Consider the following 17,617-nt stretch of genomic DNA (forward strand, 5'->3'; position numbering starts at 1 on the left):
GTCGATGTAATCGTGACTAGTCGACTAATTGTGGCAGCCCTACTTAGAACCAACAAAGACTCCAACCATTCCTACACTCGCGCTTTTCCCAGGATTGATGAGAAGCATCGGCGCTGTAACAGCAGAATGTAGGCAGTGTAGCATCAGCCATGCTCTCCTGTGAGGTTTGGAAAGCAACAGCTGCTTAATTTTGCCAAGTTGACCGTTGCACTGCGTCATCAAGATGACGGATGAATGTGCTGCAACACTTAGATGGGTAAAAAGCGTCAAGCTGTCGGGGAGGGCTTTAGCAAAAGGACCGTAATTAAGTTTGTCTTTATTGAAACACTAAAAATTCATTGGTCAGGTTCAGAATAAAGATTAAATACACGTGTGTCACAGTCTGGCAGAGGTAGACTGTATTTGTTGTGAAAACAGGATTCAAATGCAAACCGAAACAATGTGAAACGCCACGTGGATGAACAGAAAACAAGCAGTTTATTAAGGCTGGCAAAATAAATACAAACAAAGGGCATGGGTGAAACTAAACAATAACCGAAACTGGGGGAACTAAAACTAAAACATGAAAAAACCTTAAACCTGGCGTGGATACCTGGGGACGTGAACACACAGACGACCTGACGAGGAATGACTGAAAACACACGGACCAAATCCACACAGGAGGATATCGAGGGAAATGCAAACAGCTGACACGCATGAACACAACAACGTCACAACGGGAGAGTAAAACTAAACACAGGAACACAGGACCTCTTCAAAATAAAACAGGAAACATAATGAGGGGGTTGGAAACACAAGGGGAAACTACCAAGCAAACGAACTTAGATAAGCTAATGGACGTAAACATAAACCATAAACATCAGAATTAATTAAAACTCAAAACGCTGAGTCAAAAGACCCAGGATCGTGACAACGTCACTAACGCTGACAGAGATGGCCCCGCCCCAGGAATCGAGGGAAACTGAGACGCATCAGCAGCTGAAGCTAAGCATCCTTATTGCAGACTTGGATGCAAAAAAAATCTGATTGGCTGTTTTGGTCTCCAATCAGCTCGAAATGATGAAATGCAATATCCCAGAATGCATTTCGTCCAAAACTCTAACGAGGCAGTGGCGGAGGCTGAAGAAAGCATACGTATGCTTTCTTCAGCCTCCACCACCTCCTCCCCCACCAAGAACTTCGTCTTCAGCCAGCATCGCCTCACTCAAAAGGCGATGGAAAAAGGTGCTTCGACTTTGAATTTTGACTTACGAAAGACCCTCTGGAAGTCAGGGTTCCACTATATTACTCTTTCTGGGTCACAAAATAAACTTTTAAGATGTTTTCATCTGAGAATGTTTCTGTGTAAACTTCAAATATCTGCTCGATTCATCAGGACATCACATATTTGCACAAGTGCTCTAACGTTTTCGGAGATGCCTGTTACCCAGCATCACCGTGTTTTTTTCTGTGGAACACGACAGCAAATACTAAACACACGAGTCTGCAGGATCAGTGCGGACTCCTGAGACCACTGATGCTTTTTACAGGGCGGGTCTCGTTTTTCCAAGACTGTCTAGTCTTTATAGCGTAACTACATTTTCCACGTGTACTAACACCTTGTAGAGGATATACAAATTCTATTTTCCAAAAGTAAAAGGACTTTCTACTAGTGTCTTAAGCTGGTAGAGGAGGAGGGATAATCTGGCTCCTCTGTTCCCCCCCTCGGGGAGGACTGATGCATTATGGTTATTCTGTTTGCATCGAGCATGATGCGTATCATCGGGTGGAAAACCAGTCCAGCTGGTTCTTTGTGCACTGATTCCGAGTTCATGGAAAACAAAACAGTATGAAAGACTCAAAGAGTCGCAGCTTCACCTGGAAGGAGACGCTTTGGAGCGCCGGAGTGATGCTAGCTTCCCTGAATTATTCCAGGCAAAGCTGTGGGATTGTGAGAAATGTTCAGGTCATGAAGTCCAAACACAACCTCTGAGCCTGCGAGTCTGGATCCTCTGTCTTCTACATTAATGAGAAGAACTTTGACTTCTGTCTGTGAAGGTTCTCAGTCATCCAGGTCATCGTGGTCAAAGGAGCTTGCAAAGAAAAGCGCCTGGACTTCTTCTCGGATGAGAGGTGAAACGTCTTCAAGCAACTTAAAGAAGTCCAGACGCTTTTCTCTGCAAACTTCTGTGAAATCAAAGCGAGTGCTGGATCATCTCTGTAGGTTCCCAGTCATCCCAGTCATGGTCTGAAGTCTGACGTACTTAAAAAAAGAAACACCTGACCTCCTTTAAGTCTGACGTTTCAAAGTGAAGACGTCTCCTGCATGAGGTGAAATCCAGCTACACTTGAGAAGCCCAGAGTCTGTGATGGAGGACGGTGCAGAGCGTGAGCAGAGAGGGCAACGTGTCTGCACCAGAGATCAGATGCTTTTCACAGACTTTTTACAGCAGTTCAGACGATTCACGTGAATCCAGATCCTTTCAAGAGTGTCCAAATACTTTTGCGCTCGCTGGTGTCCTCGGGCGTCTGCTTGGTTCTGAGTGATGAGCAGCGATGTACTGGCTACTGTCGCTCTTGGATGTGGAGTTTTTCAGGCCTGTCAGCAGCACCGAGATGAAGCTCGTGTTCAGGTGTTTGTACCTCAGGTCATGTGTTTGAGTACGGAGGCTGCGAGGGGACAAAAGAGCAGACTTCACATCCAGAACAGACAGACAGGCGTTATATAAGCTGCAGTGAACTCCATCCGAGCTGAATGGAGATGATTCACTGGCATTATTTAATTACACACACACACACACACACACACACACACACACACACACACACACACACACACACACAATGACATCAACCTCTACAGAGAGATATAACACACACTCCTGTCTCCTGTCTCCTAGCAACCCACTCCCCCCTCTCTCCCCCTCTGTGTGCGTCATCAATTAAAGAGAACAGAGCCGGATGAGAGACACTGACAGAGAGTGAGACAGGGAGAGAGAGAGAGACAGCCCCCGAGTGGGTCCCGAGGAAGGAAACAGTTGGAAACCTTTGGTTTCCTGTAGGACAGCAGGACCGTGAGACCGCGGAGCCTCCGAGGACAGACCGGAAGACGCTCCCACCCTCCGCCGACACTGAGACAGACCCGCTGCCGCGCCTCCTTTGTGACCCGCGGTGGGAGAAATCCATCCTCAGAAGCTGCTGGAGCTCGCCGCTCGTTCCTGGGCAGCGGTTATTCTTCTGCCAGCTGGAGCGTATCCTCACGGCAAACGCCCGCTCTGAGCTGGCGCTCGCACGCTCGCATGGGGTCGGCTGTTTGAGGTCAACTCAGATAAGTGTCGGTGTGACGCACGTTTCCATGGTTACACTCACTCGGGCTCATGTGCGGGCCCACGCTTGTCTGAAGCCATCACACTCGCCAACATCTAGCTTTTAGGAAAGTCCCTCTTTGTGTTGTTTCTGATTATCAGGGGGGGCTGGGGGGGCTGTTCCTTCAGGATACTTACAAAAGTTGCCTTTGATGTAAGCGTAGGCCACGTAAAAGCGTCTGTGTGAAACCACGAGACGTGTGCGACTGCAGGCCTGCACATTCAGGTGCGACCCGGTTGCAGCTGCAGACACGCCCCCTTGTCAGGTCTGCTCTTTAGGCCTCGCACTGAGCGGTTCTGCTGTCGGAGCTTTTGGCGAGCGGGCGGTGGATCCGTCCGAGACACTGAGGAACGCTGCAAGCTCGCACTGCAGTCACAGCGAAGCCCCGCTCGTTAATCTTCCCCTGCTTTCTGCTCCTTGACTCAAACGGGACATCGTTTCAAAATGAACTTCGTGTTTTATTTATTAAGACATGAAACCAGCGGCTGAGTCTATAAAGTCATCAGCAAAGAGTTCACTGAGCTCGGAGATCAGCTGGTGCAGAGCCTCGTTTGGCGTAGACGTCAGTACAGTCAGACTATGAAGGAGTCGCCCTCTACGAGCGCTCCAGTCGGTTGATGCTGAAACAGGACGGCGGCTCTGAGGTGTGTCGGCCCTCGGGGCCCCCACCAACCTGCTCAACATATGCTTCATTGCCCTGAAACATTCCTGTGATTCACAACAGTAAAGACACCCTGTAAAAACATCATATTTCACTGGAGGGTGACGAAAACCAAAGCGCTCAATGAAGTCAAACTACTCAAAAAGGAAAGAGTGCAGTGAAACCTTCAAACTTCAGCCCCCCCAGGGGCGGCCGCGCCCCCGCAGGCCTGAAGGGAAACATTTACTCAGCACAAACAACACGAAGCTCCACTTTGTGGGATTTCTTACAAAGTGCAGGGGGGTGAGGGTGGAGGAGGGGCGAGGGGGGTGAGGGTGGAGGAGGGGCCAGGGGGGTGAGGGTGGAGGAGGGGCGAGGGGGGCGTCTGCATAGTTTTGGTCAGAGTTCAGATCAGCTGTAAACTGTGGTTCAGACCATCATCATCATCATCCTCACGCCTTCAGCACAGCTTCACTGCTAACACGCTAACAGTTAGCACCGCACACGGTGGTTTCCATGGCGCCCATAAGCAGTATGTGAGCTGGTGTTGTGGTGAAAACGGAGCGCAGCTGTTTGAGTTTATGTCTCTGCCCTGGTCCGGGATCAGCGCTCGCTTCTCCCTGCAGGGTGGAGCGCCGTGCTGTTTGTGCTTCTGCCACACAATGAGCGAGGGGGTGGAGGTGCAGTCAGTGTGGGGGAGGAGGGAGAAGGGGGCCGAGGGTAAACAGAGGAAGTGCAGATTTATTTGATCACAGTTAACTGTCTCCTCATGCTGAGCCCCGCTCTGCTCTCAGTTTACTGCACGAGCTGCACGTTTCTCATATTTATTCATCTGTCGCTGCACAAACACAGAGTCCTTCGCAGGGACAGTCCACGCTCATCGCCAACGCCAGTCTGTGATGGTCTGAGAGCCGAGGACAGCAGCTGCCCTGGCTCTGCTTCGTCCTGTTTCTGGGTTCACGCTCCTCCACCTGGCTCCTTCTCCGTGATGGAGCAGTAGCCTGCACGTGTGGACAACACGTCGAGCTGCTGAGCGTGGATGTTTTAATGAAGGTGGCAGTTATCGGCCATGTCCCTGCGATTCCTCCGGGTTCTCTGATGAGTCTTTGTTTTCATTGACGACCATTATTCTGAAATTGTTCCATCTCCATTTCAAAATCATCAGCTGTTGTCAGTGCTGCTACGCCTGCGGCCTGTTTTGGCCTCCACACCAACACCTTTGAGACACTTCAACAGGAGCTGATATTTATTTGTGCAGCCCGACTCCTGACAGGCTCATGTAAACGCCACCAGATTTCGCCAGCTTCCAGTTTGGATTCAGGAGACAGACACTATCTCTACTTTCAAGATTAGGCTTCAAACTTTCCTTTTTGCTAAAGCATATAGTTAGGGCTGGACCAGGTGACCCTGAATCCTCCCTTAGTTATGCTGCAATAGACGTAGGCTGCCGGGGGATTCCCATGATGCATTGAGTTTTTCCTTTCCAGTCACCTTTCTCACTCACTATGTATTAACAGACCTCTCTGCATTGAATCATATCTGTTATTAACCTCTGTCTCTCTTCCACAGCATGTCTTTATCCTGTCTTCCTTCTCTCACCCCAACCAATCACAGCAGATGGCCCCGCCCCTCCCTGAGCCTGGTTCTGCCGGAGGTTTCTTCCTGTTAAAAGGGAGTTTTTCCTTCCCACTGTTGCCAAAGTGCTGCTCATAGGGGGTCATATGATTGTTGGGTTTCTCTCTGTATCTATGAAGCGCCTTGAGGCGACTTTTGTTGTGATTTGGCGCTATATAAATAAAACTGAATTGAATCAAAGCCCACTGATCAATAACCATGAGTCCCATTCACAGAGAGTTGGGGAAAGGCTGCAATCACAGCATTTGGTGACAGATGTACCCTTAGGCCCCCTCCTCGATTCAGAGATGGTCTTTCCCTCCTTTCACTCAGTGCTGCTGGTTTCAGGGCGAACAGATGAGCAGAATCAGCCTTTTGGGATTCATGTCTGTGAAGGTTCTCGGTCATCCAGGTCATCGTAGTCAAAGGAGATCAAAGCTTCTTCAGTTCAGGACTGAAGAAGCTTCTCGGATGAGAGGCGAAACGTCTTCAAGCAACTTAAAGAAGTCCAGACGCTTTTCTTTAAAAGCTCCTTTGACTTTTGGGATTTCCTTACCTGGATGATTGAGCGTGCATCAGGACATCAGCTGTTTTTGTTCAGATTAAGTCAAATAAATCAGCCTTTTAGTGATCTTAGTGTAGAAACTGAGTTTACAGGTTTGACCTGTGGGTGTAGCGTGGACACGCGTGTGATTCACTGAGTCCCACCTGTTTTCTGTGTGTGCACCTGTTGGTTCAACAGGTTCCTCTTACATTTGTAATGAAAGCCATCCTTGAAACCCAAAGACAGGCTCCAGGGACAAACGTGTTCGTCACAGTTATCCTCGGTTCACGTCTGTGTGCAGCGTGACTGCAGGTCAGCTGTAACCCCACCCTGTCAGACCCAGCAGTGCTTCCTACGTCGATGCTGCAGCTGAGCCAGGCTGAGAGGCTCTGTTTTAATAAAGGTTGATGATCATTTGGCAGCGTTTCCAGAAGCTCTGCTCTGTGTTTCCGCCCCGCAGATTCAATTTTCTCGGCTGTTTTTCTTATGTATGCGTCAGGGTGCACGTCTCTGACTGCCTGCCTCTCTCTCCACAGATGTCCAGCTATAAGCGAGCAACCCTGGAGGAGGAGGAGGTGTCCGACGTGCCGGCTGAGGCGGCCTCGTCTCCTGACAGAGTGGAGGTCAGTGAACGCGGCAAACACGTCACATCTACAGGAAATTCATTTTATTTGTAAAGCTCAGATCGCAGCGTCACGGCGAGGTCGCGACCTCTCAGCCTTACAGAGAGCAGCTCTGAGCGACAGTGGAAACCACTTTAAGCCTTTTAACTGGTCCCAGGTGAAGTCCCAGACCCAGTGGCATCAACCCCCTGCATGCAGGCCTTTGCGGGGTCAGACTGAAAACCCAACAGGGGCCCCGCAGTGTGAGTCCACCACCAACAAAGAGAGGAGCAGCAGGAGGTCTGGAGCTCCGCCACCAAGGCTGCTGGGGAACATTTTGGCAGCGAGGGGAGGACAGAGCGTTCAGACACAAACTTCTGGCCCCACGTCTGCAACCTCTTAATCCATCAGGCCTGTGCTGCACCGCGCAGGCTTCCAGTTACGTCACAGCGCAACCACGCACTAAACAAGCAGGATGTCTGAAATCACAGAACTGTGCAGGAGAACTGCTGCAAACATGAAAACCCAGCGTCTCAGACGAAAGCTGAGTATCAGTGTGAAGCAGCTCTCAGGCAGCTCTGTGACGTTCTCCAGGAACGGTTCTCCAGGAACGGTTCTCCAGGAACGGTTCTCCAGGCTTCCTGAAGGACATTCAAAGCTGTTCTTTGCATGTTTCTGCGTTTGTTCTGTGCTCTGTCAGGATGATCCCACACGGCTTCAGTGGTGCTGAGGTCCACCATCATGTGCTGGGCAGCATTTCCATCACCATGAAGCTGGTCCTCTGCTAACCAGACACAGCCCAGGCTCATCTGCTGAGGTCACACAGGTCAGAGTTCATGTTGCTGTGAAAATGGTCAGGCACAAGGACGGGACTGCGAATGAGTGAAAAACATCTGACGAGTACTTTTTCAGCGAGCCAGAGAAGAACCTACAGGAGAGTCTTGACTACTGGCAAGCAAACGATTCAAGACTTCTGCACACGCTGAGCACTTATAAATCAGTTTAAAATGAGGATATGTTAGAAGGTGGAGACGGTGCGGCCTCATCGTCCGTCACTATCAGGACCTTAATTACTGTGGATGTGAATTTATTCTCGGCTGACATTTCGTCGTCATTACACTGTTTCAGCGCTACTGGCTCTGATAGCTCTCTGATATTGAATGAGAAGAAATCGTGCTGCTCCACAGCCATGCTTCACGGACCAGTTTGCTGACACTCTTGCCGCCTTTCTTTCTGGCACTGTTAGCAACTTAGGTGTTCTCTTTGACAGCTCCTTTAAGTTTGACAGCAACTATCCTCTGTAGTTAAATCTAGTTTCTACCAACTGCATCAAATCTCCAAGGCCAAGCACTACATACCAAAGAAGGACCTCGAGAAACTTCTGTGACCTCTAGATTAGACGACTGTAATCCCGTTACTTTGGTCTCCGCCCTTCTTATAGATCGCAGCTTGTCCACAACACTGCCGGACGCCTTCTGACTGGAACCGCAAGGTTTGCCTCTGTCAGCCCAGTCCTTGCTCAGCTGCACTGCCTCCCTGTCAAATACCGAATTGAGTTTGAAATTCTGTGGCTTACCTTTAAAATCATAAACAATACTGCGCCGTGCTACCTCACTGAACTCCCTCCATATACCCCTGGCAGAGCCCTAAGGTCATCAGGACAGTTACTCTCGGTTCAGCCTGGATCCTGGTAAAGACCAGAGGTGCTTTTGCCCGGCAGCCTCGAGCCTCCGGAACAATCTTCCTGCTGTTCGTGCCTCTGACTCCATCTACTCATTTAAATCTCAGTTAGAAACTCACCTGTTTGACTGAGCGTTTTCAGTTCGTTAGTGCACTTCCCCCATGTTTCACCCTCATGTTACTTATCTTCTACTAATGTCCCACTGCATTTACCTTATATTTATGAATACCCTGTAATTTTATCTTCTAAACGAATGTTTTACTTCTTATTTTGTCTGTACCTTTGGTTTTAAATGTGCTACAGAAATAAAGCTGTATTGTATGTAACCAAGAGGTTACACAATAATTAAAAAATAGCAAATAAATCACAGAGTGCATCAAACTATTTGGGGCATGAAACGGGAAACAGACTCTGCGTCTGTGGACATTTGATCTGCAGCCTTGGTTTGTGTCTTGATGCATTCTCAATCATCCAGGTGAGTAATTACACGATGTGAACCAGCCTGAGGTCAGGCTGACCTGCTCCGTGTGCTCGAGCAGCCGCTAGGACACGCTGCAGCTCTCTGATTACTGCGCTTCCACAGCAGCACAAAGAAAACACTTTCAGTACTTGAAGCTTCTGAAGTTGAAGGTGCTGAAGTGAACTTCATAGCAGCTCCAGTACGATCCTACAGGTGGCGTCGCTCATCCCTGTGTCCACATACATCCATGTATAATCCCAGTAAATGGTAAACAGACTTTTTCCTGATGCGTGCATTGCATTGTGGGACATTATCCCGACACTGTGACATGCACACCTTGTGGTCAGCGCTCTAACTTCACCACAGCTCATCGAGATTTGAAGACAGTTTTCCTAAATGTGGATTTGAGCTTAAATATGACCATTACCTGGATCATGGATGGATGACACCGTCTTTGTGTCTCAGGTGGGCTTCAGGAAGGGTGGTGTGGACATCCTGGGGAGGAGGACTCAGCTGGAGGTCCTGCTCTCAGTCCTGCTGCTGGCCGCCCTCCTGGCTCTACTGGCCTGCCTGGTGGTCCTGGGACTCGGCTTCAGCTCAGGTGATGGATCCCTCCTTCACTCCTCTACCTCCTTTTTCCTATAGTTCTTGCCTCCTTTCCTTCCCTCTTTCGGTTCTTGCTTCCTTGGTGTTGGCTTCTGTTGCTGCTCCTCCTTAACCTTCACACCTTTGCCTTTCCATCTCTACGTCCTCCTTTCCTTCCCGATGCCCTTCTGTCCGCCTCAGCCTTTCCTTTTTTCCTGTCTCCGCCTTTCCTCTCTTTCCTCCTCACCCACGTTATGGATCGTCCCCATGCCTCCTCCTTTCTTTTGTTTCTTTGTCTCCATCTCTTTGCTTTTCCATTCTCCTTCCTTTCTGTATCTTTATCTTTTCTGCCTCCATAATAACCTTCATGACGTCCTCTCGTCCTCTCATAATTACAACTCTTTTCTTTGACCTTGACTTTTTTTCTCACCCATGATGCTCTGCAGACAGTGGGCGTGGCCTGTGCCTGTCGGAGGCCTGTGTCACTGTGGCCAGTCAGATCGTGGAGGCGATGGACCGCAGCGCCGACCCCTGCCAGGACTTCTACCAGTTTGCCTGCGGAGGCTGGATGAGGAAGAACCCACTGCCTGACGGACGCTCGCGCTGGTCCACCTTCAACAGCATCTGGGAGCAGAACCAGGCGCTGCTCAAACACCTGCTGGGTACGGCGGCGGGCGGAGAGATGCGTGCAGAGATCATTAACTAGCTAATGGTCTCGCTGCTGGCTTCACCCTGTTAACACTGTGAAACTTTACTGTTAAAGACGAGCACACGGCCAGCTTTCTAAACGCGGACTTTTTAGTTTACAAAGTTTGTTTTCGTTCTTTAGAGAACGGGACGTTTAACGGCAGCAGCGAAGCAGAGAGGAAGACTCAGTCCTACTACCTGTCCTGCCTCAACACCCAGAGGATCGAAGAGCTCGGAGCTCAGCCTCTCATAGACCTCATCACCAAGGTACAGCCGGTCACCATGGCAACCGCATCACTCAGGCAAATTTGCTCCAAGTGTTTAAGGTTGGAGACAGAAGTGAGTTTGGAGGGTTTTTGTCCTGCAGAATGAAACGCAGGAGAAACAAGAGACTAACGAGGAAACATTATTGTTTTCATCTCTTTACTGTAAAATGACCCTCAGGATCTTTGTGGTTGGTGGTGAAAATCCTTTTTCATTCATACAATACTGAGGATATTTTGTATGTTATCATAACAAATTACTACAACGGTTTAATTTTGTGTTGTGACCACAGTCAAGCTGCTTAATCAAATGATCCCAAAGTAAAGGACGTGGAGCGAAGTCCACACTCGGGAACGTTGTTGTTCCATTTATTGCACATTCATCGTTGTAGCTCAGAAACTTCCCAAATCAAAACAAAGCACAGAAATCTGCACGATTCAACACAAAGTAAAAGCAAACGTGTTATTCCATCGAAACTTAATGAACACTATGAACATGATTGTTGGACCAATCAGCGTGTTCTCGCTCTGCTACGACTTCAAACTTCCTGTTTGATCAGTTACAATAAAATTTATTATTATAAAATAATAGAACTGCAGGTATTACAGTAGTTTCACCTGGACCCTTTATCACAGGACTGTAGCAGCATCTTTGTGTTAAACTTTGTAATATTTGTTTAAAATCTTTAGTTGGTTTTATTCCAGTTTTTAAAAAAAATAATTTCTTTTAAGCTTTTATTTTGAAGTAATCCTGTGCTTCCTTCCTGTGGGATGTTTCCTAATTGGAGTAAAATGAATCCTGGATGGAAACTTTATATGTAGCAAAATCAATAATAAAGTATCATCAGCGTACAGGGTTAGGATTCAGTCTGTCAACACACGGAAGTGATAACGTCAGTGTTACGTTTTATTTATACGCTTTCATTTGTTTTTCCACTGTCACCGAGTCCAGCTCAAAGAGGGAGCACCTGATAGTTGGGTTTCCTTTGCTGTCATCACTTTATCATCTACAGCACGTGGAACTTTAGGTTTGCCATCACTATACTTACAGGAAATGGGATTTTGGATGACGGTGTTCTGTTTAGCATCCGTGGATTTCCACGTTTCTGCTTTGTTATTCCAGTAAATGTGAACTGTGTGCAGATTGGAGGCTGGAACATGACGGGCCCCTGGGACAAAGACAACTTCATGGATGTTCTGAAGGTGGTCTCCGGTCCGTACCGAGGTCAGCCGTTCTTCAGCGTCGGAGTCAGCGCCGATCCCAAAAACTCCAACAGCAACGTCATTCAGGTGAAGCAGAAACACCTGGTGACACATTCAGCCGATGAGCCACTGAATGAACATCTGTCTCAGTTTCCTCTTTAACCTAAACTATTTAATACTATTTCATACTAGAATACTTGTGCTTCAAGCTTCTGCAGACGTGTTTGCTTTTTGTATTTGTCTGTGACAGCAGAAAGAGAAGCTTTCAAATTACTCCTGTGCTGTCACAGAGTCACCGTGTCGATCTCTTCTGCAGGTGGACCAATCAGGGCTCTTTCTGCCATCCAGGGACTATTACCTTAACAAGACAGCCAATGAGAAGGTAAGAATGCCTGGAGCGGTGTACCTCTTCCAGTGACATGCTGACTTTATTGAAGCTTAAATAGAATAAACCTGACTTCTTCCAGGTGTTGGTGGCGTACCTGGACTACATGGTGGAGCTGGGGATGCTGCTGGGGGGCGAGAGGAGCTCCACTCAGGCTCAGATGCAGCAGATTATGGACTTTGAGACAGGGCTTGCCAACATCACCGTCCCACAGGACCAGCGGCGAGACGAAGAGAAGATCTACCACAAGGTCACCATCGCGGAGCTGCAGGTGAGGCTGGCGTCCTGATCGGTTTCTGTGTCTGGTTACATCACGGCCCACTGTTACTGAAGGAACCTAGTGATGTTTGGCAAACATCTGAAAGACGTGAGGGTTCAGAGCCTCTCCTCCCACATTCTAGGTTGTTTCCTCTGAGGCTGGACAGGAAGTGAATCTTCACCTGTGTCCATCTGGCTCGTCACGTTTCTGTTTTGAGCCGAGAGCTGTCGTCGTTTGAGTCACGAGGTCTGAGTCTACGTAGAGTCGCAGATGTGAACGGAGGCTTCACTTTGTATTGTGTTTGATTCGCTGTCATGTTGTGAAACGGCGTCACATGTGCAGAATTCACTGTCAGAAAAATGTTTGCTGGAAATATTCAAAAAGTCACCGAAAGTCAAAGAGCTTCAGAGACGCGTCGAGCAGACGCAGCCTGACAGAATCAACATGAAAGCAGTTGGACAAAAGGTCAGAGGTCACGGGTGGTGGCTGTCAGGGGTGATGGAGACAAACGGACGGCCAATGTTCATCGGTCTTTATCAGCGTGACGCTTGTGTGCGTCCTCTTTCCTGCTGCTAACTGGGTTTGGGTTCATTTCTCTGATCTCAGGTCAGATTACAGCGTTTGTTCTGCAGCGCTCAGACCGTGCGTTTGTGTTTTCTCCTCGCGTTCCTCTGACGCGTCCTCCTGCCATCTTCGCGGTGGCCACAGTAATTCAGCAGATGTGTTTCATCGTCGGCGTTGTGGCTCTGATGTCGTGGCGGCGCAGCCTGTCTGCTGCAGCTCTCTGTCCTCCAGGGCTGCAGATGCTTCAGGGGTCCCCATGGCTACCGTTGCCATGAGTCGTTGCTATGTGACTGCACCTCTGAGAGAGGGAGGGAGGTTAGATAACAGGTTATTATATAAACATGGTTGATGTGAAGATGGAGGAGACCTCAGCAGTCTGGACTCTTCCTCCTCACATTAATTTTAATTCTTTTATTTATTGTTTCAGATGCTTTGATTTTGCTTATTGAAGCAACTAAATGTATATTTTTTGCACATTTTTTAATAGTTCTGTGAAAATGAGACTCCCGAGAAGCTGATATATTTCCTGCAGAACAAAAGAACAAACTCTGCAGGCTGTACAGTACTGTGCAAAAGTCTTGAGTCAATGTAAATAGGCAGAGTGATTTATTGAAACATGAAATATAGCACATGAGACAAAAACAGAGTTTGTGCATTTCTAATGAGCTGAAACTGAACGTTTGGTGTGAGCAGCTCTCTGTGACCATCTTCAGTTCTCCAGGTTTCTTCTTTGGATGTTTCTGCCTTCTGTTCCCTGTCAGGATGAGCCCACACTGCTTCAGTGATGCTGAGGTCCGGCTCTGGGCAGGCCCATCCCTGACCCACAGAAATGAAGCTGCAGCCAATCAGAAGCTTTCCTGTATTCGTGATGGCACTTTTCTGAGTTCATAAGTCATTGTTTTTAACAAAGATCTCCAACACCACCGACTGACACGCAGCCCAAACCACGACTGAGCCTCCTCCGTGTTTCACAGACTCTGTGTACTCAGTGAGTGTGCACAGGCCTGGCTGCTGCGTGTAGGTAACACAGGAAAGAAGGTGAAACTGCTGATTTGTGATCTGTTTATGTCAGAGATGCAGCCGTGTTCCACCCATGCATTGCAGTATTGTGGGGGTCTAGAGGCCCACTGCTCTGCTGTAGCAGGGTGAAAGGCGGGGTACACCTGGCCCCGTCCTCAGCCCGTCGCACAGTAACGCAGACGCAGAAACCTGTTGGTGTCCACGCCTACGGCCAGTGTGGGAATGTCACGTAGCCTCACACAGGACGGACCAACCCAATGACCTCAGCCGGCTGGTGGATTCAGACCCTGGACCCTGTTGCTGTGAGGACCGCTGCTCCGCTGTACACAACCCTATGGTGAAGTCATGTTGTTTAGGGCTGTGGAAACTTTACATGGGCTTTGCTGGTCGGAGAGCAAAACGTGTCAAAGCTGTGAGCTGCTGCTTTCTGTGCCATTGTCTTAAAAAAGCCTCCACTCATTCACTGTGGTGTGTTTCCTCCCCGCAGAGTCTCCACACTTCAGTTTTTGACTTTCTGACTGTTTGAAGCTGAAGCAAAGCAGACAGCAGGGATTAGCTTTCCATCTCTGCATCTCCCCCCCGGGTGGTGCAGTCTGCTCCCACACTGAGGATTACTGCTGACAGGCAGGCAGCCCTGTTAAAAGCCTCACTGCTCTTTCTCACAGACAAACAGGAGCTGCTAAGTTTGAGATGCGCATGAAGTCAGAGCCACTTTGCCTGTTCGCGAGTCAGTATTTGTGGAACGTGACTCCAAATTATTTGTGCAAAATTCGCCTGTTTTTCATACCGCAAATTTAAAATATTCGCTAATTTTTTAGATTTTATTTTTGCGACGAAGTAGTAAGTTGTAAATCGAAATGGTATTGTTTGGGGTGTTTGGGGTGGTAGCTTGGGTTATACCGGGGTCTCTAACCCCGGCAAACACAGAGGGCTCGAGTGTAAGGCCTTTATATGCAGAGCAAACTGACAGTGTATCTACACCGTGTGCAAGCAATCACACACGTGTACATACGTGTGAATGCAGATGTGCCTGCTGGTCTGTCAGACTCTTTAAACACACTCTGATGTCTCTGCTCGCTCTTCGTGGTTATGTTTTTTTATTCTTTCTGGACGTTAGCGTCTCCTCTGGGATTCTCTGTTTTACTTCCCTCCTTTGTTCTTTTCCCAACACTGTTATCCTCCTGACTGGCTTCACCTGCGTCTCCTTGTCCTTCTTCAGATGCTCCTTTGTCTCATTTTCCCCGTTGATTGGTTCATTGCTGGGGTCAGTTTTATTGTGATGTGTCCCGATGTCTCTGCCTTTCCAGCTGCTGGCTCCAGCCATCGACTGGTTGGACTACTTGTCGTCCTCTCTGTCTCCTCTGGAGCTAAACGACACCGAACCTGTCGTCCTGTATGCCAAAGAGTACCTGCAGCAGGTGTCGGAGCTCATCAACAAGACAGACCGCAGGTCAGCCGCTATCCACTGCCCCACCCCCACAGCGGTAACACACAGGTCTTATTGACATGAATTGTCAGACTGTGCTGCTCTCATGAATGAAGTGCAGGTTTGAGCAGCTCCGTGACTCTCACTCAGAGTGAGACTCACATCACAGACACAATTAATCATTAACCAGCCAAATTTTTGTCAGGTAAATGCATTAAAAACCTTCACCGTCTAAAGCTTAAATAGGTGAACAACAAAACAGTAGTTAAGTTGTGTGAAGTATACCCACCGCTGTGAAGCCGGACATTTGAGCACAGGTGTCTGTGGGGACTGACCCACTGCTGCAGCCTGAGAAGTGAGAGGGTTAACTTAAAAAATATGCACAGATAAAAAAGCCAAATCACACTCCAGCTAAAGATGCGGAGCTTAGTAACTGTGAAACAGAAACTAGGATGAGTACGATTTCTAAGGGAATAACTTCTCGAGTTCATTTTTAAAGAATGAACATCAAAAAATAATCAAACACTTATGTCTGTGTTTACGTGCATCTGGTAACACTCCTGTCAGCCCAAACACTATAAGCAGAACAACACTGACTGCTGAGTTCTGAAAGTTCTAAATTAAACCTGTACAAACTTCTTATTCACCAACATGTCCCACAGTGACGTAGTCCCTGGCATCCATCCTTCCCTGCTTGCTCTGCCCTGCTTGCCCTGCCCTGCTTATCCTACCTCTGCTTGCCCTGCCCTGCTTATCCTACCTCTGCTTGCCCTGTCCTGCTTGCTCTTCCCCTGCTTCCCTGCCCTACCCCTGCTTGCCCTTCCCTGTTTGCCCTACCCCTGCTTCTCATGCCCTGCTTGCCCAGCCCTGCCCTGCTTGCTCTGCTCTTGCCCTGCTTATTAAATCTGCCTGGTTGGTGTGTAATGAGAAGTGTGTGTGTCTCCAGTCTGCTGAACAACTACATGATGTGGACATTGGTTCAGAAGAGTGTCGCCAGTCTGGACCAACGCTTCGAGAATGCTCAGGACAAACTGCTGGAGAGTCTTTATGGGACCAAGAAGGTACAGAAGCTTGAAATACTACTGCCACTGCTGCTGATACACTCATTAGTGTTACTACTGCTGCAACTGGTAATCCTAACGCTTTCTTTTTCAACTCCTTAAACTGATGGTGCATTCAGCTGGTGTCAGAATAACTGGAGTTGTAAGTTGTAATATGGTGTTTGGGTTCCAACCAGTCGGTGCCCTTCAAGTAGAGTGACCTCAGTTAGCTAGAATATTGTTTATTTCAAGGAATGCTTAAAACAACCCGGAAACAGCGATCAGTGTGTTGTTTAAACATTCTGACATTCTGATAAAATACTGTGCACCGTGTTTAAAATTCATGTTGTTTTAATAACAACTTAGACACACACGAACACAATAAACTCAGAGCTGGTCTGATCATTACTAAGGTCATGTCTGAAACCATTCACTCGTCCTGTGGGATACAGTTTTCTTTGTTTTTTTACATTTTTTTTACTCACTGTTTTTTACTGGAAAGTACTTGGTCAGCCATGTTGTTTTTGAAGTACTCTATAAATAAAGTTGGATTGAATTGGTTAGCTCACGATTAGTTTCATGTGTTATGCCAAGGAAGGAAGTGATACCTTAGTTAGAGCCAACTGGTTCAATCATTCAGGACTGGTTTCAACAAGCAGCTGCTTCTTTATGCTAATACCAATCTGTAGCAGGTTAACTGCTTCTAACTGGTTGTAGACTCACCTGCTCTGGTCTAACTGGGCCTAGGAGTTTGTAACTGCATGTGTTTTATCGTAGTCCTGTACGCCGCGCTGGCAGACCTGCATTGGGAACACTGACGACACCCTGGGCTTTGCGCTGGGAGCGCTGTTCGTCAAGGCAACTTTTGACAAACAAAGCAAAGAGATTGTGAGTCACTGAGCCGGCCCTGCCTTCGGAAACTTCGTCATGAGGTCTGATTGAGGTCTGGTTAGTTTGAGCTCACTCGCTCATCTCTTACAGGCTGAAAAGATGATCAACGCCATCCGGTCAGCGTTCAAAGAAGCGCTAGACCAACTCAGCTGGATGGACGACCAGACGAGACAGGCTGCAAAGGACAAGGTCCACACAGACACACAAACACAGCGCATACACAACTTAAAGTTTGTACCCTTGGGGTTTTGAAATGTAGGAGACAGAAAATGTTGGTGGTGGTTAGGTTTACAGACGGGTTAGGCTACCTTAGTTGAGCTTAAAGTGCCCGGTATCCCATAATATAACAGTTTCACTGTAAATAATATCAACAGCACCAGGAAAAGAGGCAGAAAAAGGCTGATAACT

At 48.1% G+C, this 17,617-nt stretch overlaps 1 protein-coding gene across 3 annotated transcripts in view; it reads left to right on the plus strand.

Annotated features, from left to right (window-relative positions):
* ece2b (endothelin converting enzyme 2b) overlaps positions 1-17,617 on the plus strand; it is a 30,969-nt gene that overhangs the window by 6,998 nt on the left and 6,354 nt on the right. The window contains exons 1-12 of one of the 3 annotated variants that reach the window (XM_013911967.1): positions 2,924-3,297; positions 6,680-6,766; positions 9,352-9,487; positions 9,918-10,133; positions 10,301-10,425; positions 11,565-11,711; positions 11,941-12,006; positions 12,092-12,280; positions 15,160-15,302; positions 16,225-16,339; positions 17,096-17,206; positions 17,300-17,398. In XM_013911967.1, coding sequence (XP_013767421.1) covers positions 6,680-6,766; positions 9,352-9,487; positions 9,918-10,133; positions 10,301-10,425; positions 11,565-11,711; positions 11,941-12,006; positions 12,092-12,280; positions 15,160-15,302; positions 16,225-16,339; positions 17,096-17,206; positions 17,300-17,398 — 1,434 coding nt within the window. In that variant the 5' untranslated portion in view covers positions 2,924-3,297. Of the gene's footprint in view, positions 1-2,923; positions 3,298-6,152; positions 6,547-6,679; positions 6,767-9,351; positions 9,488-9,917; positions 10,134-10,300; positions 10,426-11,564; positions 11,712-11,940; positions 12,007-12,091; positions 12,281-15,159; positions 15,303-16,224; positions 16,340-17,095; positions 17,207-17,299; positions 17,399-17,617 lie in introns of those variants that run through there. The other 2 variants (XM_013911966.1, XM_005737499.1) reach the window with 2 other exon arrangements.

This window comes from Pundamilia nyererei, unplaced genomic scaffold (genome assembly GCF_000239375.1).
Source record: "Pundamilia nyererei isolate P.nyererei 1_Seehausen unplaced genomic scaffold, PunNye1.0 scaffold00076, whole genome shotgun sequence".
In the NCBI taxonomy this organism is placed as follows: domain Eukaryota; kingdom Metazoa; phylum Chordata; class Actinopteri; order Cichliformes; family Cichlidae; genus Pundamilia; species Pundamilia nyererei.